This window comes from Castor canadensis, chromosome 2, assembly GCF_047511655.1.
Source record: "Castor canadensis chromosome 2, mCasCan1.hap1v2, whole genome shotgun sequence".
NCBI classification, from domain to species: domain Eukaryota; kingdom Metazoa; phylum Chordata; class Mammalia; order Rodentia; family Castoridae; genus Castor; species Castor canadensis.
Genome location: NC_133387.1, coordinates 109,056,057 through 109,080,853, shown reverse-complemented (window position 1 = coordinate 109,080,853; position 24,797 = coordinate 109,056,057). Strand labels below are relative to the sequence as shown.

The 24,797-nt window shown below is 38.3% G+C and overlaps 1 protein-coding gene across 4 annotated transcripts in view; it reads left to right on the top strand.

Moving 5' to 3' along the window:
• Vwc2 (von Willebrand factor C domain containing 2) overlaps positions 1 to 24,797 on the top strand; it is a 179,402-nt gene that overhangs the window by 148,089 nt on the left and 6,516 nt on the right. For 2 of the 4 annotated variants that reach the window (XR_012445327.1, XR_012445328.1), the window contains exon 3: positions 17,767 to 18,155. Coding sequence is in view for 2 of the 4 variants with exons in the window: in XM_074065520.1 (XP_073921621.1) it covers positions 17,767 to 17,918 (152 nt within the window). In the remaining 2 variants the exon portion in view is untranslated. Of the gene's footprint in view, positions 1 to 1,319; positions 1,433 to 17,766; positions 18,276 to 24,797 lie in introns of those variants that run through there. The other 2 variants (XM_074065520.1, XM_074065521.1) reach the window with 2 other exon arrangements.

The window sequence follows — 24,797 nt, the reverse complement described above, 5'->3', positions numbered from 1 at the left end:
CTGGCTCTGTGCTGTGTGTAGTACTTGATCCTGGGGTGAAGTTGCAGTGTCCTTGTGGGTCCTGCCCTGAAGGGTGCCCAATCAGGAAAGAGTATGGGGAGAAGGGGTCAGTGAGGGCTGTCACTGTGAAAAGTGGTTCTGCTGGAGACAGGGAGCAGCCAGGAGGGTGCCTGAATCCTTGATTTGAAATTTGTAAGGCTTGCCTAATTTATTTCTGTTCAGTACACGCTATGTCAAAGCACCCTTCGGGGCCTAGATTGTGCTGATATCCAGGGCAACAGTGGGTATGTGGCATAGACTGCATTCCGGGAGACACCCAGTGTCTTTCATCTTAAAGGGATGAAAATGGCTCCTGCCCACAGACATCCATCCAAGAGTGAGTTTCTGCTAGGTATTACAAGCCATTCTGATTCCATATGTCTTCTTCCATTTTTGCTGCTATAACAAAATACTACAGATTGGGTCATTTATATGTCATAGTTCCATAAGCTGGAAAGACCAAGGTCAAGTCTATGGTAAACCCAGTGTCTCAAGAGAGCCATACCACAATGGCATCTTCTCATGGTAGCATCCTCACATGGAGGATGACGAAGTGGTCGAGATAGAGGAAAGCTCCCTCAAACCTCTTTTGTATGGCCACTGCATCCTTCATTAGGGCTTGTCATGATTTGATCATCTCCAAAAGGCCCCACCTTTTATAGTGTCACACTGTTAAGTTTTGATGTATGGATTGGTTTTGGGGGGGTGAGCACCATCATTCAAACCATAGCTCTGGGTGTGGAGTTGATACACTCATGGGGTCCAGATGGTGACTCACACCCTTCACAATTGTGAAGCCTCTGTCCTCAAGTCAGATCAGCACTGAAAAGTTCAGTTTAGTGATGTTTATCAGGTGGTCCTGGAGGAAGAAACACACTATCAGCATAAGCAATAATTACTTTGGAATGAGCCATTTTCACTACAGCCAGGCCAAATCACCATGGCGCAGCATCCATAATAATTATTTGCCCTGTGATTAGAATCTCGCCTTCCATGTTTCCATAAAATCGTTCTGCCTGTTACACAGCATATAAAGTAGAAACTTGAATGTTACAGTTACAATTAATTAATGAGGATTAAAAATTGTTCTCCATTTCCACACTTTCTAATGCAGCTACATGTATGGAGATTTATAATTATAGGATTATGGGCAGTTCTTCTTTTTTATTTTTATTCTTTGGTGGTATTGGGGTTTGAACTCAGGGCCTTGTGATTGCCAGGCTAGTGCTCTACCACTTGAGCCTCATCCCCAGCCCTTTTATGCTTTCATTTTTTTTCAGATATGGTCTTGTGTGTATGCCCAGGGTCTGCCTCACACCAAGATCCTCCTATCTATGCCTCCTGAACAGCTGGAAATACAGGCACATGCAACCATGCCCAACTTGATTGAGAGGGAGGTATTGCCAATTTTTTCCTTGGACTGGACTTGAACCATGATTCTTCTTACCTATTCCTCCTGAGTAGCTGAGTTTACAGGTGTGAGTCACTGTGCACAGCCTGGAGTCCCATTTTTTAATGTTTTTTTTTTTTTAGATAGGGTCTTTCTGTATGGACCAGGCTAGACTTGAACTTGGCATCCTCTTGCCTCAGGCTCCTAAGTGCTGGGATTACATTTTTATACATCAGTATTCTCCTAAATAATTTATATTTTAATGCATCAGGTAATTTTGAGTGATATTTTCCCCCAAGGATTCTAGTGGTCTGCTCTGTTGGAAATGTATGTAGGTAATTGTATTATTTTAATTAGTATTAACATAGTACAGTCTTTCTCTATGCATTTCCTTTAAATCTCTATGTGTTTTTATCTTTAAGATAGGCTTATCATATTGTATGTGATACCACATTTACGTGCTTGGGATCCACTCTGAAACTATTTCTTGGTATGTTTAGAACATTGATATTCAAAGTGATTGTTGATATAGCTTTATTAACACCTACCACATTTGTTTCGACCATCTATTGCTGCCTTTATTCTTTGTTTCTATTTTTGTATTCCCTTTTAGTTTTATTTTTTGGTGGTACCAGGGTTTAAACTCAAGGACTGTGCTTGCTAGGCAGGTGCTCTAGCACTTGAGCCATGCCTCCAGCCCTTTCTGCTCTGATTATTTTGGAGATTGGGTCTCTCTTTCTGCTAAAGGTTGTCCTGAACCAAAATCCTCCTATTTTAAGCTTCCCACTGTTGCTGGGATAACAGGCTCATGCGACCACACCCAGCTTTTTTCCATTCAGATGAGGTCTTAAAAACTATTTTTCCTGGGGCTGGCCTTCAGCCTCCTGATCTCAGCCTCCCAAGTAGCTAGGATTACAGGCATGAGCCACTGGCGCCCAGATTGTCTTCCAGTTTTTTTTCCGCATTTTGTGGTTTTAATTGAGCATTTTTATGGTTCCTTTTTTCTGTTTTCTTAGCATATCTGTTATTCTTCCTTTTTCGCTTTTTTTAGTGGTTGCCTTATAATTTGCAATATATATTTACTGGGGAGCCAGAGGTATAAAATAACAAAAAGAGTCAATTCTCCAACAAGGCAAAACAGTCTTCAAACCTGTATTTGCCTACAAACAGAGCATCAAAATATCAGGGTAGAATCTGATAGAAGTGCAAGAAGAAATAAATGAGTCAATTCTTACCCTTGGTGTCTCCGACATTGCTCTGTCAGAACAGATATGTCCAGCAGGCAGAGGACCAGCACACACATAGGTGACTGGAACAGCATCACAGCCAGCTGGTGTAATTTACTGACCTCTGATCATCCAACACCTGCTGGATACATAGTTTTTCTAAAAAATCATATGCAGCATTCACAAGACCAGATTTGGGGCCATAAAACACACATTAGCATATTTAAAAGGATGAAAAGCATACAAAATGTGCTCTCAGACCACAGAAGAATTGCACTAGACATTAATAACAGAAAGAAAAAAAAAACCAAAGTACTTGAAGATTAAAAGCACACTTATAAATAAAAGCATGACTACCAGATGAAATCTCAAAACATATTTAGTAATATTTTAAGCTAAATGAAAGTGAAAACATTAAATCAAAATTTGTGGGATACAGTAAAGCAATGCTTTGAGGGGAACACATAGAATTAAATGCATATACTAGAGAAAGAGAAATTTAAACTAATCTGTTTCCACCTAAGGAAACTGGGAAAAAGAGACACAAATGAAATTACAAATATGCAAAGGAAAGTAAAAGGACAAAACAAAAGGATAGTCTTTCAAAATCAAAAAATGTTGCAGGGAAACAACCCAGGTGCCATGCAACTGATGAATGGATCAAGAAAGTGTGGTGTATATACACAATGGAGTATGACTCAGCTACAATGAAGAATGACACCATGCAGTTTGAGGGTAAATGGATGCAATTGGAGGACATCATGTTAAGTGAAGTAAACCAGGCTCAGAAAGACAAAGGCTGCATGTCTTCTCTCATATATGGAAGATAGATCCAAAAGATAAACATATACACAAAAAAACCCATGACCATATACAAACATAGAACATGTTTCTAATAGGTAACTACTCTATGGAACTTGGAAAAAGGCAAAGGGAAAGAGAATGATAGAGCATTTATAATATTGTAAAACATAGTATCTGTGCAGGTAGAGGATATGAGGATGTATATTGAAAGCTGTTTAAAAATAGGGGTGGGAGGTAAAGGGGTAAGGTGGAACAACAGAAGGAGTTGAATGGACCAAAGTAAAATATACTTACCATGGGGATACACTGAGAAACCCCTTTGAACATCAACTTATATATTAATAATGAAAAAAAGGACTGTAAAATGATACAGTATATGAGGGGGTACTTGTGGGAGGGGGGAGAGTGAATGGAGGAAACGAAGCTGAGGAAATATGGTGGATGGACTTCATATATTTATACGAAATAGAACAAAGAAACCTCTTGCAATTGCTTTAAGTGATGCAGAGAGGGAGTCGGGGGGAGAGAGAGTGGGTGTGATCTAACCAATGTACAATATAAGCCTATATGAAATTGTCACAATGAATCCCCTCTACACAACAAACATATCCTAATAAAAAAATTAATGGAAAAAATAGTCCTGGAATAACTGGATATCTGCAGACAAATCTCAATACAAATTTCAGTTTATGAAAAAATTATCTTTTTTTATTAAGCAAGCAATATTTTTTATTGTGGCAGTACTAGGGTTTGAACTCAAGGCCTCACACTTCGTAGGCAGGCACTGTACCACTTGAGCCACTCCACCAACCCTTTTATGTGTTTTTTTTTTATTATTATTCTTTTATTCACATGTGCATACATTGTTTGGGTCATTTCTCCCCCCTGCCCCCTCCCCCACCCTCTCATCTCTTCCCCTCTGTTTATAAGCCAATAACATTTCATAAGGTAACACAGGATAACATCTTCAATATGTGGGACTCTTGATGAGTGCCTAGACAAGACATGTGAAGTGCATGACCTGGTAGATATGGTGACAAATGCCTATATTTCCAGCACTCTGGGAAGGAGGCTGAGGCAAGGAAATGGTGAATTGAGCTACCTAGTGAGACCTCTCTCAGAAAAACAAAACAAACAAACAAAAAAGCACATGACCTTAAAAGAGAAAATCAGTACATTTGACCTCATTAACATACAAAACTTTTGCTCTCAGAAAGACCTTGTTAAAAGGGTAAAAGACAAGTTATAAACCAGGAGGGAAAATGTACAGTATCCATGGTTCTATGGTTCCTAAGAGCCCACCAGGGAGGAAAGCCTGGACACATAGAGTTCAGTGCTATTCTGTGGATGCTCAATTCATTCTTCACATATTGCTGCCCAACTTCCACTAAAGTTGCACCCTTCAGAAACCTCAAAATTTTCACTTTGTCATTCAAATTAAGCATATTACATACCCTTTTTGGCTTGGGAGGAAAAATTTTTACCCTGCTTTGAGGGCACCATTTGCTTTTGGAGGAAGGCAGATTTTCACAAAATTAAGAGTAGAAGGACACTCAGCAGATTACACAATGATTTAAACACAACCGATGTTCACACGAGACTGACTAAGAACTTCTGCACATCAGCTGGGCCGCATAATCGACAACCAGGAATTTTAAATTTTTATTTTTGAACATTTCTTTTGATTTTATTTATTTAGTTAGTTAATCAGTTAGCTAGTTATTTTTACTGGTCAAAACCATATGTAATAAGTCTGTGAATAATTCAGGCTTACAATGTATTCACAAATCATGTATCTGGCAAAGGAATAACATGTAGAATATGTAAAGAACATTGAAAATTCAACAGTAAAAAGAAAACAAATATGCCAGCTACAAAAGAGGCAAAACACATGAAGAGTCCTTTCTCAGAGGAAGCTATAAAATGCAAAGAAACACAGGATACAACCACCAGCCACTAGAGCCAAAAAAAGTCACTCTGAGATGTTACTGTATATTAGAACGATTGAATCAAAACCCTGTGACAAGACAAAATCTTGGTAAGGATGTGGATGAAATCAATTGTATTCTATACTAGTTGGCCGGGGTCCTTCTGCTTTACCCAGGTGGAAATTGTAGATGGGCTAGAAGAAGCTCCTCCAGCCATTTTGAGCCCTTGCTGGTATTTGCACTCCATAGAGTGGATGACAGTGGGCAGCAGCAGTCAAGTCTGAGCCTTTCATAGCTAGGACATTCAGGCCCCAGGTTCCAGCTGAGGCCCTAGGTGCTATAGGTCTTTATTCCCTGGCCAGGGACCTGGGTCAGGCAGGGTCTCTCCACAGACCATCCCTTCAAGTACTCTCTGTGGCTGGCCAGGTATTTGCTTTCACCGCCCTTGTCAGTTTTACCTGGCCCATCAGTGGTGATCAGGCCATTCCTGCCAGGGGTCAATCAGCTCCCACTGCCACAGGATCCCTCACTGCTGCCCTACAGCTGGGACAGCTCCTAGCTGCCTCCCCTGCTGCTGCTTTTGCTGCTACTGTTCTTGTCAGTTTTCATCCCAGCCACTCCAAAGGGCAAGGATGCTAGTTTTCTACTAGGAGTCACTTGATATCCTTGCTGTGGGGCCATTTCTTTTGCCACTGTTGCTGCTGCTGCTGCTGCTTCTCTTCTTTTTCTTCTTGTTATCAGCTCAGCAAATGTAAGCAAGACCACTGAAGAGAAGTCTTTCTTAGAACCTAATGTTGTAACACCAGCAGAGCAGTACAGGAAGGCATCTTCCAGCTGCTCACAAAGTGAGGCTAAAAACCTGCTTACATAGCCAGAAAGGAGGTGTGGTAAGGATGTCTGCACCACTCACAGCAGACCTTCATGCAAATGAAGGACTGTGTTTGCACCAATCATAACACAGTCCCTATCACCAATCACAGATCTTCTGCTGGGTCACCAATGGAAGGAAGTGCTCTCCCTCTCTTTTGGGCAGAAGTAGCTGCTGTGGTGCAAAAGTGTGGTACAAGCTGCTGACTGGGCCAGTGTCTTCCAGAGCTGGATTCTGACTTTGGGCTGTCTGGCTAATGGTCTTCTGCTCAAGGCTACCAGGACTGGTGAAAGATCTATCAGCTGTCAATTGGAGAGTTTAGTCTCCCCAAACCACAATATCTCAGCACACTTGAAGGAAAAATAAATTTTCAGAAAGATAAACCCAAGACTCAGTAACAGTGATTTAACAGTATTTAATAGTGTCCTATTAACAATACTTAACCACTGTCCCAGTGCCCCAGAGGAGGTGGGTTGCTACCATACATTTCAATTGAAATTATACCTCTCTAGAAAATACTGCTAGTTGGCCATTTCTTATAAAACTAAACATAGAACTAGCCCACATGCCATAATCACTCTTTGAGGCTTTCACCTTAGAGATATGAAGACTATGTTCATACAAAGCATGTATAGCATGTTTATAGCAGTTTTATTCAGAAAAGCCCCAAAATGGAAAACAAAGAAAAAAAATGTACATGAAAATAGAAAATAGATGAATGGTTAAACTGTGGTACACCCATATCATGAAATACCACTTATCTCTCTTAGAATTAAAGACCCTCCAGTGCCAAAAACAGACACTCAAGAGACAGAGAAAATCTTGACAAGGTAGTTCCTTTTGATCAAAAGAGTGCAAGCACGTACTCACTCCAGTTGAGCTGACACGTGAGCACAAAATAGCCAACAATGGCTTCTCCTTATATCCCTGTCACAGTTGTACCTGCCCCTCACCTGGAATTTGTCCAGGTCAAAGGTTCACAATCTTCCTCGATTGGCTAAAAGGCTTAGGGGATGGATTAGGGCACACAATTTGTGGGCAATTTTGCGGGCAATGGGGCTGTACAAAAATCCAGAAGAAGAAACAGGAACCCTTCAAACAATGCAAGTCACCTAAGATGGTGACCTGAGGAATTTTAAGTAATCTAAAGAGGGTGACATATACGTTGATATAAAAGATCATTTTTCTTACATTTGTAAGAAGAAATGAACTGTTGATTCTTATAACTTACATGGACCTACAGACATTGTGATGAGTTTAGAAACCCATTCTCGAAAGTCTAACTTACTATTGACTCAATTTATAGAATGTTCTTTTAATGACACAACTATAGATTTGGGAAATATATTAATCGCTAATGTAATAATGGTTCTGAGGGGTTAAAGGGTAGGAGGATAGCAGGGAAGACTCTCTCATGATGGAATAGTCCTGTATGTACTAAATACACAAAAACACATGCAAGAGAGAAAATAGTAAAGAGGTGTACACATGTCATACCTTGTTACTTTCTCTTCTTATATTGCTCCATAATTATGCAAGATATAACTATTCCATCTAATAGCTTCACAACTTCTTGGTTTGATATAAATCTACAATTTCAAAATCATAAAGAAAATAAATTTGGGTATTTGTGTGTAAACACAAATGTTCAGAGGGAATTTGTTGAAAGAATCACAACTTGGTTAATTTGTAAGAATACTGTTACTGGACTGAGTGGTCTAAAAAGACACTAGTCCAGAAGATCCCAAGTTCTTGTGTCACCTGAACAGAGAACTGGACAGAAACACAGATTGCAAAACAATAGCAAAACTTTATTGAAAGAAAAGGAAAGATAGAGTAAGAGGAAGCACTAAGAGGAAAAGGTGTGGGCTCCTGCCAGGTGGCATGGAACCATTAATCTCTTTGTTTAAAGACCAATATGCAAGTTGTAAGGTGAGAAGAATCTGGGCATTCCTTGGGGAGGGGTTGGGGTGGCTGGCAGGTGTAATTAGCACAGCCTTATCACATCACATGGGCTATTCTGCACATGTGCTTATGCTAATTTCCAGGTCTTTAATTGTATGTATGAGATGCAACCAATATTCATAAGGTCTTAAGTAGAGGATTTTGCCTGAGAGGTCAAATTGGGGGCAGACTTTTTTTTTTTTTAAACAGGAAGCCTAACTCAGAGGTGCCCCTTTGGACAGTAACATGCAAAGATATTTACAACTGCCAGGCCATTTACAACTTATTGCTGTAAAGATAGTTCAGGGTAGTGCTGGGGAAGTAGCAAAAACAAAAAGTGTCTAGCATGAGGACACCCCTTCCCTTAAGAGAAGGGATTCCAATGGCCAGTTGTGTTTGTGTTGCTAGCCTGTCTCACTACTTCTAAGATGAAAGCTTTAAAATATACCAGTGATTGGAATCTGTTGTGGAAATCTAAATTTATATCTTAGTTAAATGTTTGTAACTTACTAATCATTTTAATGTAGCTTTGATTGAAAATAAAAGCACCAAGAGCAGTAACTTTAGCTGTATCATAAACTTAAATATTTGAAGCAGGAAAAAACAGCAACATGGTATGTAATTCTAATTGAAAGTTATCTGCTTAATCCTCTACTCAGGCTAAAATTATGTTAGGTGAAGAAAGCTTATTTTGTAGATCTTTTAAATGTATTAGCATATGATACTTGTATGGGGGGATTAATTGTGACATATATGTGCTCCCAAAATATCTTAATTAGATTCACCCCCTCTTTCATTTTCCCCTATCCTCCCCTCCCCATTCTTGAAGGGTCCATGTACTAGTACATTTTGTTTTGTTACTATAGCAAAATGCCTGAGGTGGACTACTTTATTTAAAAACAGGTTTAGTTAGCTCCCAGTGTACAAATTCTAGGGCTTCATACAGGCAGTCATTGTCCCGATGGCAGGAGTAAAAGCAGGAGTGAAGGGTCACATCACCAGTGGTCAGCATTGGGCTCTTAGCACTTACTCTCTGGATATGTAACTCAGGAGTCTGAGTCACACCAGAGCAACCTTAATCCCTTCCAAGGGCAAGCCCCTAGTGACCTAAGCACCTCCCATTGCACCCCACATCTTAATCAATCCACACTGAGGACAAACTTCTTTCCCAGGGGGACATGCTCACACCACATTCAACCCATAACAGTCCACATTTATATTACATTATCCCTCCCCTTACACAGCCTCAGTGGTGCTGTGTGAGACCAAAGCATACTCAAGTGGCTGCCCAACTTACTCAGCATGGGCAGTTATGACAATAAAGAATCTGGTTGACAGTAAACACCTGTTGAAAATTAAGAAAGCATATTACCATAACGTTCTTTTTTTTCTTCAACGTACTGATTTTATTTGCTTTGAATGTATATTACACTTATCTGACATATGCATGTCAGACTGATGGATCATATGGTGGTTGTATTTTAATTTGGGGGTAATTTCCATACTGTTTTCTGTAATGGCTATGTTAATTTACATTTCAATCAATGGTATACAAGAGTTCCCTTTTCTACACAGCCTTACCAGACTTCTTATCTTTTGTCTTTTTGATAATAGCCATTCTATCAAGTGAGAGTTAATATCTCATAGGAGGTTTTTTTTTTAATTATCATATTATTGTTGTACTGGTGGTACATTGTGACATTCACCAAACTTCTTACACTGTATCGTAGTTGAATTCACCCCTCCATCATTCTCCTTTACCCCTCTCCCTCATTCCTGGAATAGTTTCAGCAGCTCTCATTTTTCCATTTTCATACATGAGTACATAACATTTCCACCATATTCACTCTCGTACTTTCTTTCCTTACCTCCTCCTTTTCTCATGAAGAATTTTTAATTTTTATCACAACCATGGGAGATAAACACTTGGCAGTTCAAATGCTTGTAGTGTCCTCATCTCCAGTTCAGTCTGGAAGTTGTGGTGGATAGTGGGTTCAGAATCTTTTCTCCTGCTTACTTATTTAACAATGACCAGGAGACAAATGTGTGTAACACTACAATTAAAGTGTATCAAACAAAAGCTATCCTATATGAAACAGAATGTAAAGTGTTGCTTTCATCCTCTAGGATTGTGGACTTTACTTTAACACTTGGTATTTTTGTTTCCTTTTTGCTTTTTCCAGGAATATGAGTGTCACTAACAAGTTTCCAACATTTTCTATAGCTCCTCCTTGCCTGAAGCACTATGCATGTATGCATTTCATAACTACAGGGCAACCTATTTCAGAATGTCTGTGGGCAGACCACATGTTGAACATGGCATGACAAGTGCACCCAATGAGACCTTGAAAAGAAGGACCGCCTCTCTGCTCTGACACCAGTGATTAGCCAGGACATGTCTTTAAGTAAAAATAAGAGGAAAATAGAGTCAGCCTCCTAACTTGTGGATTTACTACATTGCAATTTTGACCAAGCGCAGCCAAAAATAGACTTTAGAAAAAAAATCAAAAAGGAACATAAGTCAGGATACAATAGAGACACTGATGTTCATCACAGCACTATTTACAAGAGTCAAGTTATGAAAACAACCCAGATGCCCTACAACTGATGAATGGGTCAAGAAAATGTGGTGTATATACACAATGGAGTTTTACTCAGCCATAAGAATGAAAGTATGTGGTTTGAAGGTAAATGGATGCAATTGCAGGACATCATGTTAAGTGAAGTAAGCCAGGTTTAGAAAGACAAAGGCTGAATGTTTTCTTTCCTATGTGGAAGATAGATTCAAATGATAAACATATACAAAAAAACCAAACATGATCATATACAAGCTCAGATGTAGAACATGTTTGCAATAGTAGAACTACTCTATGGAATTTGGGGAAGGAGGGAAAGGAAAAGAGAATGATAGAGCATCAACAATATTCCAAAACATAACATCTGTGAAGGTACTGGATATAAGGATATGTATTGAAAGCTGTTTAAAAATTGGAGGGGGGAGGTAAAGGGTAAGGAAAAGCAATGGAAGGGGTTGAATGGACCAAAGTAAAGTAGACTCACAGTGGGGACATTGAGAAACCCTTTGGAACATCAATTTAAATATTAATAATGAAAGACAGGACAATAAAATAGGGACAGTGTGGAGAGTACTTGTTGGAGGAGGGAGGGTTAATAGAGGAGAGTAAGGTGAGGGAATATGGTTGATGAACTTCATATACTTACATAAAATAGAACAAAGAAACCTCTTGCAATTGCTTTAAGTGGGTCTGGGGAGGGTTGAGAGAGAAAGATGGTGGGGGTGATCTAAACAATGTACAATATAAGCCTATTTGGAATTGCCACAATGAATCCTCCCTGTACAATGAATATACTCTAATTTTTAAAAAGTAAGAAATTTCTAGAACAAAAATTTTAAATTCCTGTGTACCATCACACAGATCAGTGGATATGGAAAAGCTCTGTCAGCCCCACCTTTGGGTCCGCTGTGTCGAAATTATGTGGTTTACTGTTTCCCTACCCTTAATTTTGTGAAAATCTGCCTCCCTGAAACCAAATGGCATCCCCAAAGCAAGGTAAAAGTGAACGTGTTTTAATTGAAGTGAGAGAGTGAAAATCTAAGATTTGTTGATAGGAGCTGGGTGGTGTTGTGGAAAGATGAATCCAGCATCTGCAGTTCAGCACTGAGTTCTGTACATCCTGAGTATATGTAGTGTTTCTCAATGGTGGGTTCCTTGGATCCACAGACCCCTGGATATCAAGGACCTGCTGTATGTACACTTAAAAACTGTGCTACCTTTTGTGGGAAAAAAATAAGTAATTTTCTTATTCTTTAAAAGAGCTTTGATTGAAAAAACTGTCCTGTCTTCAATGTACATTTTTAGCCATTTATTTGAGAATACATTGGCCAAGATGCAAGGATTTATTTATTTATTTATTTATTGTTGGTCTCCATGTTTGTATTTATGCTCACATCATGCTGATCTTGCTACTATGACTCTTGTCTTCTATCTTGAAATGAGGTACTGTGATGCCTCCTGCTTTGTTCCTTTGGCTCAATATTGATTTGGCTGTTCAGGGTCTTCTGGGATTCCATGTGAATTTTAGCATTTCTTTTTTGTACACCTATGAAGAATTTCACTGGTTTTTATAGTTTGGAGATGAATGTTTCCCTCAAAACTGGATGTCTTACCAGCTTCATCCTGGCTGGTGGATGAATCACTGAGAGGTGATTGGATCTTGAAGGCTTTGCCCCAAGCTGCAGATGACCCCACTGATGGATTCATAATTTGATGGAATCATTGAAAAGTTATGGAAACTTTCTCAGGTTGACCTATTTTGAGGAAGTAGGTGACTGGGGACATTTCTTTGGATGCCATTTCTTGTCACAGGCCCCTCAGTGTCTCACCTTCTGCTTCCCAGAAAATATGAGATGAGCTTTTTTGCTCCACCAACCCTTCTGCCCTGATGCTTTGCCTCACCACAGATACAGAAACAATGGAGTCTGTCAACCATAAACTTATACCTGTGAAGATAAAATGAATCTTTGCTCCTTTAAGTTGGGACAGAAGGGTGACTACTACATTGCTTTTGGTAGAGTTTCGTTGACTGTGTAGTTCACTCTGGGTGGTAAAGCACATTTGAACAATGTCAACTCTCCCAGTCCTTGAATATGGGAGGATTTACTACCTTTCAGTGTATTCTTAATTTTTTTTCTTTTGGTGTTTTGTAATTTTCATTGTAGAGGTCTTTCACGTCCTTATTAGGTTTATTCTCAGGTGTTTTTTAATTTTGTGGCTCTTTTGAATGAGATTCTTTTCCTGATTTCTTGCTCAGTGCTTTTGTCATTGATGTATGGAAAAGTTTTGATTTTCATATATTCTAATTGTCATATGATGGAGTTTTAAATTTTGCCATATGTAGAATAAAATAACACAGCACACGGACAAAATGAAAGTTTGTTACACTAGAAGGAAGTTAGAAATTACGGAAAATGGTCAACATTATGGCTGGAGATGGGAGGTGACAGAATAGGGATGTAGTGGAGAGGATCTATGGAAGCAAATGAACCAAATTTGGTATGTTACTTGTAAGATGACCTCACAGGAATTAAGTGACTTTTTAAAAAATGCTAACTATAAGACATGCAAATAAAATGTATTTTCTACATATATTAGGAATAATATTAGTGCTACCATTTTCAAATTACTTAATATAACTGGAGGATAAAAGCAGGTGAGTGTGTTAATGATTTTTTTTCTTTTTTGGGGGGGCACAGGCATCAGAGCTGTACACAACACACTGGACCTCCATCAGCAGCCAGGAGCTTCGGGCTGCTTGGTGTTTTGCAAGTCCTCATGGGAGCCTGCGGGTGGGACTTCCACTTTAGATAATAAACATGACCTCAGTGTAAAATGAGATATGTAAGCTGGGCTTGGTGGCATGTGCTTGTCCCAGCTACTGGGAATACTGATGTGGGAGGATCTCTTGAGCCAAGGAGTTCAAGGCCAATTTGGGCAACAAATTCTGTCTCTAGAAATACCAAGAAATAAGAAATAACTGACTAGGTGGCTGGTGGCTCATGCCTATAATCCTAGCTACTTGGGAGGCAGAGATTGGCAGGATCATGGTTTGAGGCCAGTCAGGGCAAAAAGCTCACAAGACCCCATTTCAACAGATAGCCAAGGGTGGTGGCGTGTGCCTGTCAACTCAGCTACTGTGGGAAGTGTAAAACAACAGGATTATGGTCCAGGCCAGCCCAGGCAAAAATCAAGACCTTATTTCAAAAATAACCAGAGCGAAAAGGGCTAGAGGAGTGGCTCAAGAAGTAGAAAACCTGCCTGGCAAGCATGAGGCCCTGAATTCAACCCCTAGTACTGCCACAGAGGGAGAGAGAGAGAGTTGAGCTATAATTGATATGAAATTACAATTTATCTTTCCTTTTTCTTAATTTTATTTTGAGTTAGCATGCATTAATAATACAAGGGGATTTCACTGGGGCAATTTCCTACAGGCACACAGCATGCTTTGACCAAGTTCACCCCTTCCATTATGTTCCATTCCCCTCTTCCTTCTCCCCCTTTTTCAAGTTACACTTTTAAAATTCTGTGTATCAAACAACAACAAATGTTGGTGAGGATGTGGGGAAAAAGGAACCCTCATACATTGCTGGTGGGAATGTAAATTAGTGCAACCACTCTGGAAAACGGTATAGAGACTCCTCAAAAAACTAAACACAGACCTGCCATATAATCCAGCATACCACTCCTAGGGATACACCCGAAGGAATGTAAGTCAGCTTACAACAAAGCACCTGCACACCCATGTTTATTGCAGCGCTATTCACAAATAGCCAAGTTATGGAAACAGCCAAGATGCCCCAAACTAAGAATGGATTAAGAAAATGTGGTATTTATAATCAATGGAATTCTATTCAGCCATAAAGAATGAAATTTTGTCATTTGCAGGTAAATAGATGAAACTGGAGAACATCATCTGAAGTGAAGTTAGCCAGGTTCAGATGGCTAAAAGTCACATGTTCTCTATTATATGTAGAATATATATCTAATACAAATACAGCAATATTATGAAAAACAGGTCACACTAAGGGGAGGCCACCTATCAGAGAGGGAGTGTAAAAGAAGGAAGTTAAGGAGGTGAATATGGTTGATGAATGAATATAGAATTTTTAAACCTGTTGAAACACCATAAGAAGGAGACTAAGGCAGAAAGAAGAAAAGTAGAGCAGATAAAACAATTCATATTATTATATATATATATATATTATATATATACATATATATGTCACAAGGAAACTCCCTATGTAGTTAAACAAATAAAAATGTCATTTTTTCTTTTACAAATTTGGGTGGAACAGGTCCTACTGGGGGGCTGGTATCAGTCGAAGGGAGAGGAGGTGGGAAAAAGATGTAGAAGGATGAATACATACAAATACTGTGTACACATGTATGTAAATGGAAAAATGAGACCTGTTGAATCTATTCCAGAAATGAGGGGAGAGGGATAAAGGAGAATGATGGAAGAGGTGGATTCAACTATGATATATTTGGTATGTCATAAGGACTTTTGTAAATGCCACAGTGTACCCTCACCCTGCACAACTAAAAGATAAATAAATAAATAAAATTCTGTGTATGTATTGTGATCTGCCCACCTCTGGAGAGGGCTTCAAAGCAGTACCAGGCCAGTACAATGAGCACATATGACATCTAGGTCTTATGTCTAAATACATTCTTCAGGAACCAGGGCTCCTTGGAGAAAAGGCTAATTAAATGGAACTTATCTTGTTGGTTCAGAAACGAAAGAAGCTTTTAGCAACTAAAGGAGACTGTTGAAGGGTCACCAGGGTCAGCTTGATATTCAGCCATCCCAATAAACAAATTTTGGGTAATCTGAACATCAAAAACAATATAGGGACTGCAGTGGATTACAAAACACACTGAAACATAAAGATCCAAAATCTGATAGTGATATAAAAAATTAAAACATAGATGAATAATCATAAAAAGTCCTGAGATAAATGACTGTTGACACCAAGACTAATTTAGGTGAGGACATATGCTGGCATTTTCAGCTAACAGGCATGAAAAGTAGATTATTGTTAGATTCTGTGGCCTAGTGTTAATTCCTGTTCTGCAGATGAGACTATTAGGAACAAAATGAATTATTTATCCCAAAATTACCTATCAAGTGGCAGTACTAAATTTTCCATCCAGATTTTTCTCGAGATGAGACCAATGAGGTATGGTATATATTTCAGGGTACAGGGCTTCTGGGCTATGGTGGCATGTAAAAAGTATAGTTCTAGATGCTAGGATGAATTTGAGTTGAATCATCTACAAAGATTAAACGAAGAAAGATGATAAACATAAAAATTGTGCCAAAGAGAGCTCAAGCCTAATGTAAAGTTCATAGCAGTGGGACAGAGTGACCACAAGAGCTGCTACAGTGGCACCACTGGGCTTTTCGCAGACACAGTAGAGGAAAACTTTTCCTGAACTGAGGAAAACAGCAACCAAAGTGAGAAGCACTGTATTCAGGAAGCACTAGGGAATCATGACAGGGCTGCTGAGTGGGGAGAGAACTTGAATTTAAACTATTACAGTGTACTCTGTCAGTACACTATTACAGTGTCGGCTGTCAGGAGAGACTCCAGGCTAAGTCACAGCCCTTCTAATGTCAGCAGCAGTACAGAGAGCCACCCGCTGGAAAAACAGGACTTAGAGCTCAAAACGGATAATAGGGTTGGATCTATAATGTGAGAGACATTGCTTGTTAAAGCTTTGAGGTCTCTGAGAGAGAAGAGAGGTCAAGGGCAGAACTTCAGGGCAGTGTCTAAACAGAAGGATGAAAACAGTTCAGGGAGGGAGAAGTAAGTGTGTGTATCCAAAGCCCAATATTCAGAAGCTAAATTGAAAAACCACCACTGGGAAAGGGTGACTTACTTATTCTACTCTGAAGTGTAAGGGAGCCAATTTCTATCCCATACTCTGTTGGATTGACTGACTTAAAAAAATTGCAGATGAACTTTTAAAAAAATCTCTTCAATTATAATTAAACATATTTTGGTTATGAGCACATTCTCAGAAGACTTTAGATACAAAGAAATGAGAATTCTGGCAAACTGTTGAAGTTCAAAGTTGGTGGGAGGCTTTATTTAGGCTACAGTAATTAGTCATGTGAATTTGAGAGTTTTGGAGGCATAGCAATTGTAGGTGTTATGAACTATAACATAAAGCCAGCAATCTTTAGTTCTAAATTAGTTTCAACTCCTTGGAAATCTTTCTAATACTCAATTTTTTTCAAGTCCTTGACTTTATACATAAGACTAAGGACAGATGTGACGCCTTTGTTGGTTGACAAGTGTGTAGTTGCTGTTATTGTTAAAGAATTACAAAGGCCCTTAGTTTTTATGGAAGACCTTTGCAGATCTGTCTTGGTGCGTACTAACAGGGTGCTTCCTAAACCAGCAGCCTCTACCTCACCTGGGAACTTACCAGACTCTTGGGCCTTCAAACCTAGGGAGTTGGAGACTTGGGGCGTGCAGAGGGGATACAACCAGCATTTCAACAGCCCTCCGGTGATTATAATGTCTGATCAAGTTTGAAAACCTCCAAGAGAATGGAAGGTATACCAGATGATTGTGCTACTTACTTCAGTCAGTTTTCTTGTTTAAGCTGTCTGCTAAAAAAAAAAAAAAAAGTGACAAAGAGTAAGGCTGGTTCTCAGAAGGGGCTGGTTAATTATGCTTTTTTTTGTGATTACGAGTATGAATTCAATCTAATGATTGCAGATTTGTTCTCTGCATAAGGTCCTCAAATGGAATAGTCTGTTAACAGAAATCACAGTGTTGTCACTCATAAAAAATTTAAATAATATTGGTTTCATTTCAGAACAAAAGTGGGAGTGCTTCACATTACTGAAGTTGTAACTTTTCTCCTCTCTTTCCTAAGAGAGAGTGAATAAAACATACTATAATGCTAATTACCTAATTATATCTATTATATATTTAAGCACACACACAATATAACACATTTTCTTGCATTTCAGGTCCAAACTGTTTTGCAGAAACTGCTGTCATCCCAGCTGGCAGAGAAGTGAAGACGGACGAGTGCACCATATGTCACTGTACTTACGAGGAAGGCACATGGCGGATTGAACGGCAGGCCATGTGCACAAGACACGAATGCAGGCAGATGTAGACGCTTCACAGTACAAAAACTCATGCTTTTCTAGGACATTTTACAGATGTGACATTCTAGATGACTCTGGGGAATATCATCAGAAGGAGAAGACTTTTGATAAGAAGTCATGAAAAACGGTTGGCACTTTGCTTTTCTTGGGCAATGACTGCGAGAGAAGGAAATGGGTATATTTCACAACAGCCACAAAAACTTTGGGCGTAAAATCCCTCTCTAAATAAATGTGCTATTTTCACAGTAAGTACACTAAAGTACACTATTATATATATGAAATGTATTTCTATAATCCCTCTATTAGAGAGCTTCTATAAATGTTTTCTATAGCTACAGATTAAAAACGCTGTGTTGTCAACTGTCCTCACTGTGTACCTGCTATATCATTGTCAGTCCTGATTCTATCATGTAGGGAATGCTAGTGGTTACCAGTCTTCCTTTATGTCTTCACAGGGAATGGTGCAAACATTAGTGAGTGAATTGTAAAATAATGGGACTGATTCTTACTGGAAACTTGTCTGAATTCTGTTCCATTACAGACATATCTCTATTGGTTATTCTTAGAAGATACAGCCTTATTCACATAAGTATAATGTTTCTTTCTTATAATAATATACTGCTTTTATGAGTTCATTCTCAAGTTATTTGGGAAATGCAGGTATAAAGATCACAACACACACACTTTTTTCCATTCTTAACAGAGCTCCTATGTTGTGGACTGTAAATAAATGCACCCAGGTATTTTATTTCATGACTTTAATTCACTCTCTATACTGAAAAATTAGGATAGGCTGGAAGGTTTGTATTATTGTTCCAGAAAGCTGTAAGAGAGTTAAGGAAGCTCAAACTCCCAAATACGTTTATACCTGAAATCTAAATACAGTGCAGCTATCTCAGCTCTCAGACCAGATGGTCATATTACTAATTGGGATGTCCTCAATACCTGACAATCATAAGACCCAGATGATAACTAACTCTGTCTCCATCTTCCATCAAGAACAGAGTGAGAAAGCAGTTCTCTCATCCCACTAAGTTGAAACAAACCAGGCTGAAGGCCACATGCACCCTTTACTTTCCTGAAGTTACATATAATCCCAAGCCAACCTCTTCTCTCTTCATTTGGACATGTTAATACAGGAGGCCACTTCAAAGTGCTGCTCATTGACCAAGGCATATGGGGGTGGGCACATAGGCCCACCCTTTACAGATCACAGCAACACATGGCACACTGATGAAAGGCAGGCAGGGTCATGATAGGCATAGGGTGTAAAGCAAAACTGGAATCACTATTTGAAACATTAACTTACTTTCCTCATGCATTTATTCATTTTGAGTTTTTGAATTAAGCACAAAGTATTATGATGACAAAAAAAGGAATGGAGGCTGGTTTCTTGAGTTCGTGTCTTAGGTCTCTGGTATAATAAGAGTAAGAAGTTACATTGGATTAGGAGCCAAATGAGAGGTGAGAAAAGATTTTCTGAAAAAAGCACAAAGGATACCAAAAAAGAACCTCAGTCTATAAAACCTTCAACAATTAGACATTGAATAATATTCAAGAAAAATTGATACATTTGAAAGTTTGAGCCATTTATAGACCTTTGTAAATATAAAACCACTGCTAACTCTGAATCACTAGGCATTTGCATATGTTCATAATTTTTATCTTATTTATAAAGAACATCTTGGGTCAAGAGGACTGACATGCACATAGATTTTATAAAAAATTAATAACTCAGGGGATTTATTAATTAGTTGCTCTCAGGTGTGATTGCTTCCAAAACTTAATTTTTAGTATTGAAGACTGCTATGCATTATCTATCCTTCTATTATTCGAGGGTAGATTTTCTTGAGACAGGTTATATCAAGTTATCATTTTGCCAACATTCCTTGGTAATATAATCCCTAGCAGACAGACAGAGGGTGCTGAAATAATTGTAGTGGTGGAATCTCACATGTCATGAGAGCATTGGGAAGCCTAGTATCTTCTTGCAGAAGAGTGAACACATTTTCCATAAACTGACTTTTGCTAGATTTGAAATAGTGGGACCCATGCTTGTGTCAGGCATACTTCTTGAGAGTTGGAACTCGGGCTGCTATGGAAGTAAAGTAACTCCCCTCCAGCTTCTCGTTTCTATCCTCTCATTCCTCTCTCCATACAGAAACAAGACATAAAACAAACTTGGCAAAACCTGGAAAAATGGCACTGCACATAGTCAACAAGGAAATTATTTTCATTCTTGTTGAAAAGCCACTGCTCTTCTTCTTCTACTTGTAGATAATTTAGACTTTCACACCTACATAGCTATCTCAGGTAGACATTTTACTTTCCTACCCTTGTTCCCATTAAAGTCTTTGCTGAAATTTTCAACAATGAAACAGTTGTTCTCAATAAGCACAATAATCTCAGTAACTGCATAATAAAAGATGACAATGTGAGTCCAAGATCTGTGATTCCAGATATGATGGTTGGGACATAGTATGGGAAAAAACCTTACAATTCAAGCATAGAAGTTTCTGAAAACCATACTTCTTTAAAATTCCAATAGGCTTGGTATGTGAGTAAGTAATCATTGTTACACGATTTCTTCAAGTTAAAAAAAAGGAATTGTACTTACAAATGTATTACATGAATATATTTGAGAATTTCAACCCCTGTTTAGATCTAGAAATAGGAACACACTTGTGTTGGCTATGAGTTCTTCTGGAGATGATGGTCCAATCTGATGTTCTACAAAGTTTTCAGGTTAGACTCATTCTTTCCGTCACAGATGTCTCCCTGCTGGGTGGATCCTTCTGTACTTACATTTCTGTCTCACAGAAGTCTTGGTAAAGTAATTTCCAAATCCTATACTTCATTCATGCATGCAGCAAACATTAGGTGCCCTATACCACCACCTGGGAGCCCAACACCTGCTGTGGTTTGCAGTGGTGCAGGTGGAAAAGCCAGGGTGCCCTTGACGTCATAGAGTTTATATGCCTTGAAACCACTTTACATTTGATTATATTACTTTTTTTTAATTTGGAAAGAACTGTATTTTGTATAAGTTGATTTAAAAACAAATTAAAATTTTAACGTATTAAGTCTACAGATTTTGAAACAAAATCCAATAAAATAAAGTCATTGACATCAATAATAATCATTTCAATCTGAGTGACTATTAGCTGAAAACAATTCAACTTTATCATAAAAAGTATTTTTATATTGGTCCGGGAAACTCAGTAGTTAAATTCTACATGGCATCATCAGTTTTATTTTTCAATATTTACAATATTGTCCTGCTTCATGTAATAAAACATGTTAAGAGATGGATTCTCCTACGTTTTTAAGGTTGTAATACCACTACAACAGCATAGTAAGTGGAATAATTCTCCTCTTCACTTCCCAACATAAATGTTGTATGTATGCATAAAAGAGTCTTAAATTTTTCAGAGAATTCAGGTATTTTCTATTTTTTTCTGTTTTAAGTATTGAAATGTTTTTAAACATATACATTATTTGAAACATATAAAATGTACATTATTTCAAACAAGCATTGTTAGAAACTACATCCATTGTTTTAAATATACACTATTTAAACAAACAGAAAAGAACATTAAAGAGAGAAAGCATGGTTAAGCAAATGCTAACAATTTACTAAATTGGCTTAAATAGGAAAGAGATGAAATCTACTTTTATGTTTCCAAGTCATACTTTTTCTCCAACACAGCATAATAAGGAAAAGTACTTTATGTGCCATCCCATCTACAACCTGGACAATATCAGAAATAAAAGTAAGCAACATTGGCGACAATACCTGCTTTTCTTTGGCAATGTAATTGATAACTGAAGTTCCTACTGGACCCACTTGCCTTGTCTTTTTCTCACAAGTAGCATCTGTGAATGACTGATACATTCAGTAACAATCCTGAACAATTCAATTTGGGAAGAATAGTCCATGTATTCTGGAATAAGTGCATTTTTAAACCCTATTCTTTTTTATATTCCTACTGCCCTTCCAAAGCTCTAGTTCTTCTACCACAGTAGAAGACCTAGACCTCTTCTTACTCAAATCCAACCTCTTTGGTGTACCATTTTAGTTTCTAAACAAAGATCTCATTGTCAATTGGTTCTTTGTTTTGAGGGCTCCAGTCAAATGTAGAATAATGGCCAAACTCCTCAGCATGGTATATGGCTATCTTCAGAATTAGCAGGAGTCTGTGCCATATTCCCAACCCTCTGCTGGCCCCAGGCCCCAGATCATGCTCTGAACTCAGCCACCACTTCCCCAGCTCTTGCCTTGTTCAGCACACCAAGATAGGAGCCATTTTTCAGTGTGCCACTCAAGTGCCACGGCTTATGAGAGTCTCCTGTAGTCCTTGTATGTCCCTGTCATGGTATTAATTTGGAGTCACTTTAACATATGATTTGAGAATCGTAGGGGCTGAGGGGTAGCTCAGTGGTACAGCACTTGCCTATCAACCACAAGACCCTGGGTTTGATCCCCAGCATCACAAAACATAAGTAAAAATAAAAAATGATCATATCATACTTTGCACTATAGTTAATTTTATGTTTGCTGTCTTATTTATAAATCTCTTTACTTTACACTACAAGGCATTCAATCTGCACACCTTACCCAGATTTACTGTTGTGAAAGGCTTGTGGAATTGTATTCAAGACTAACAAAGAGCTACTTACTATCCTTGCTTAAGACCAATGTAGACATGGAAGAGCTGCTAAAAGCTCCCACTATCATTTGTGGGCCCTGTCATCTCCTGGTTTTTCAGTTAAATTGCAAATCTCAAATATCCAAGGCATAGAAACTGAGAACAGACCATATACCCCACTGTTGTAATAATTGAAGATGAACTATGGTAGCTACTGTTATTTCTAATACAGGTCAGAAAAAAATTTCCTTTTGGTGTTAGAGTTCTGATGCCCCTTTTTATTATTGTTTTACTGGGGTCCACCATGACATCTACAAAAGTGCTTACAGTATGTCATAGTTGAATTCAGCCCCTCCACCATTCTCCTTTATCCCCCTCCTGCCAGGTCTCATTTTTCCATTTTCGTACATGAGTACACAACATTTCCACCGTATTCACCTCCCACACCCTTTCCTTACATCCCCCTGCACTGGTACCAACCCCCAGACAAGCCTTGTTTTCCCTTGTTCTGTTTTGGGAAAAAAACATATTTTTATTTGTTTAAGGTAGCTATACAAGGAGTTTCATTTTGACATTTCCATATATGTGTGTCTGTATGTGTATATATATATATATATATATATATATATATATATACACATATATGTATAATACATATGTATTATAACTGGAATTGGTTCATTTCCTCTATTTTTCTCCTTTCTACCTTAGTCCCCCCCCTTCTTGTGGTGGTTTCAACAGGTTTACAAATTCTATATTCATTCTTATGTTAGAACTTTTTTTTCTTTTTTGGGCAGTACTGGGGTTTGAACTCAGGGCCTCACACTAACTAAGAAGCTGATCTACCACTTGAGTAACTCAGTCAGCCCAATCATATATTCATTCTTGTACAGAGAGTACATCACCCATGTTCACTATCTTAACTTCCTTATTTTATCCTCCCTCTCTCATACATGACCTCCCCTTAAAGCAACCTGTTTTTCATAATATTTCTTGTATTTGTATTGGGTCTATATTTCACACATGAGAGAAAACACACAGCCTTTGGTTTTCTGAACCTGGCTAACATCACTTAAGATGATTTTCTTCAGTTCCAACCATTTACCTGCAAACGACAAAATTTGATTCTTTCAGTGGAATATCTTATAATTAAAAGACAATGCTACTTGTAAGAAGTGTCAAGTTCCCAATTTTGATATTTACTTACTTATTCCATGTTTAATACAAATTTCTTACCTCAGACTTTTATTTTATGGCTTTGAGTATTTCTGCACTTTTAATCTTTCTATGCAACTTAATTAAACACCTCAGTGGGTATCCAGGGAACTGATAAAAATAGATCGGAAATTAGTTGTTTGTGCAGCAGTACAATAGTTTGCAGAGTCTGTCGGAAAACTGTTCCAAAGTGACGTTCAGATTTCACCAGTGTCACATTTCACTTTGAATTTTCAAACGAATCTGCTGTTTTAGGTTTAACACAAAGAAAATATAGAAAAAGCCTGAAGCCCAAATGCTTAATTAATACAAAGTCAACACTGACAATCAGAATGTCAATTGAAGTTTTGGTAACATGAAAACTTCAAAAATGTGCTGTAAACGCCTGGCCCGTATGGAGTTGTTTTTCTTTTAATTTATTTTTTTTTCCATTATCACATTATTGTTGTTCTGGGGGTACATTGTAACATTTATAAAAATTTTTACAATTTATCACAGTTGAATTCACCCCCTCCATCATTCCTCTTTATCCCTCCTCCCCCTGTTCCTGGAATAGTTTCAATGGGTCTCATTTTTCCATTTTCATACATGAGTACATAATATTCCACCAAAATCACCTTCCTACACCCTTTCCTTATATCCTCTCCACCCCCCCCCCTTCCATTGGTGTCAACTCCAGACAGGACCCGTTTTATCTTCCTGTCCTCTGTTTTTGAAAAAAGACATTTTTATTTGGTTAAGATAGCTACACAGGGAGTTTCCTTGTGACATTTCCATGTATATATGTATTATAACTTGAATTGTTTCATGCCCTCTATTTTTCTCCTTTCTACCTTAGCCCCCTTCTTATGGTGATTTCAACAGGTTTTTAAAAATCTACATTCATTCTAATATAGGAAGTATATCAACCATATTCACCTTCTTTATTTCCTTCTTTAACCCTCCCCCTCCCAGAAGTGGGTTTTGAACTAAAGGTTTCATGCTTGCCAGGGAGGCGCTTTTAATGTTTAAGCCACTGCCGAG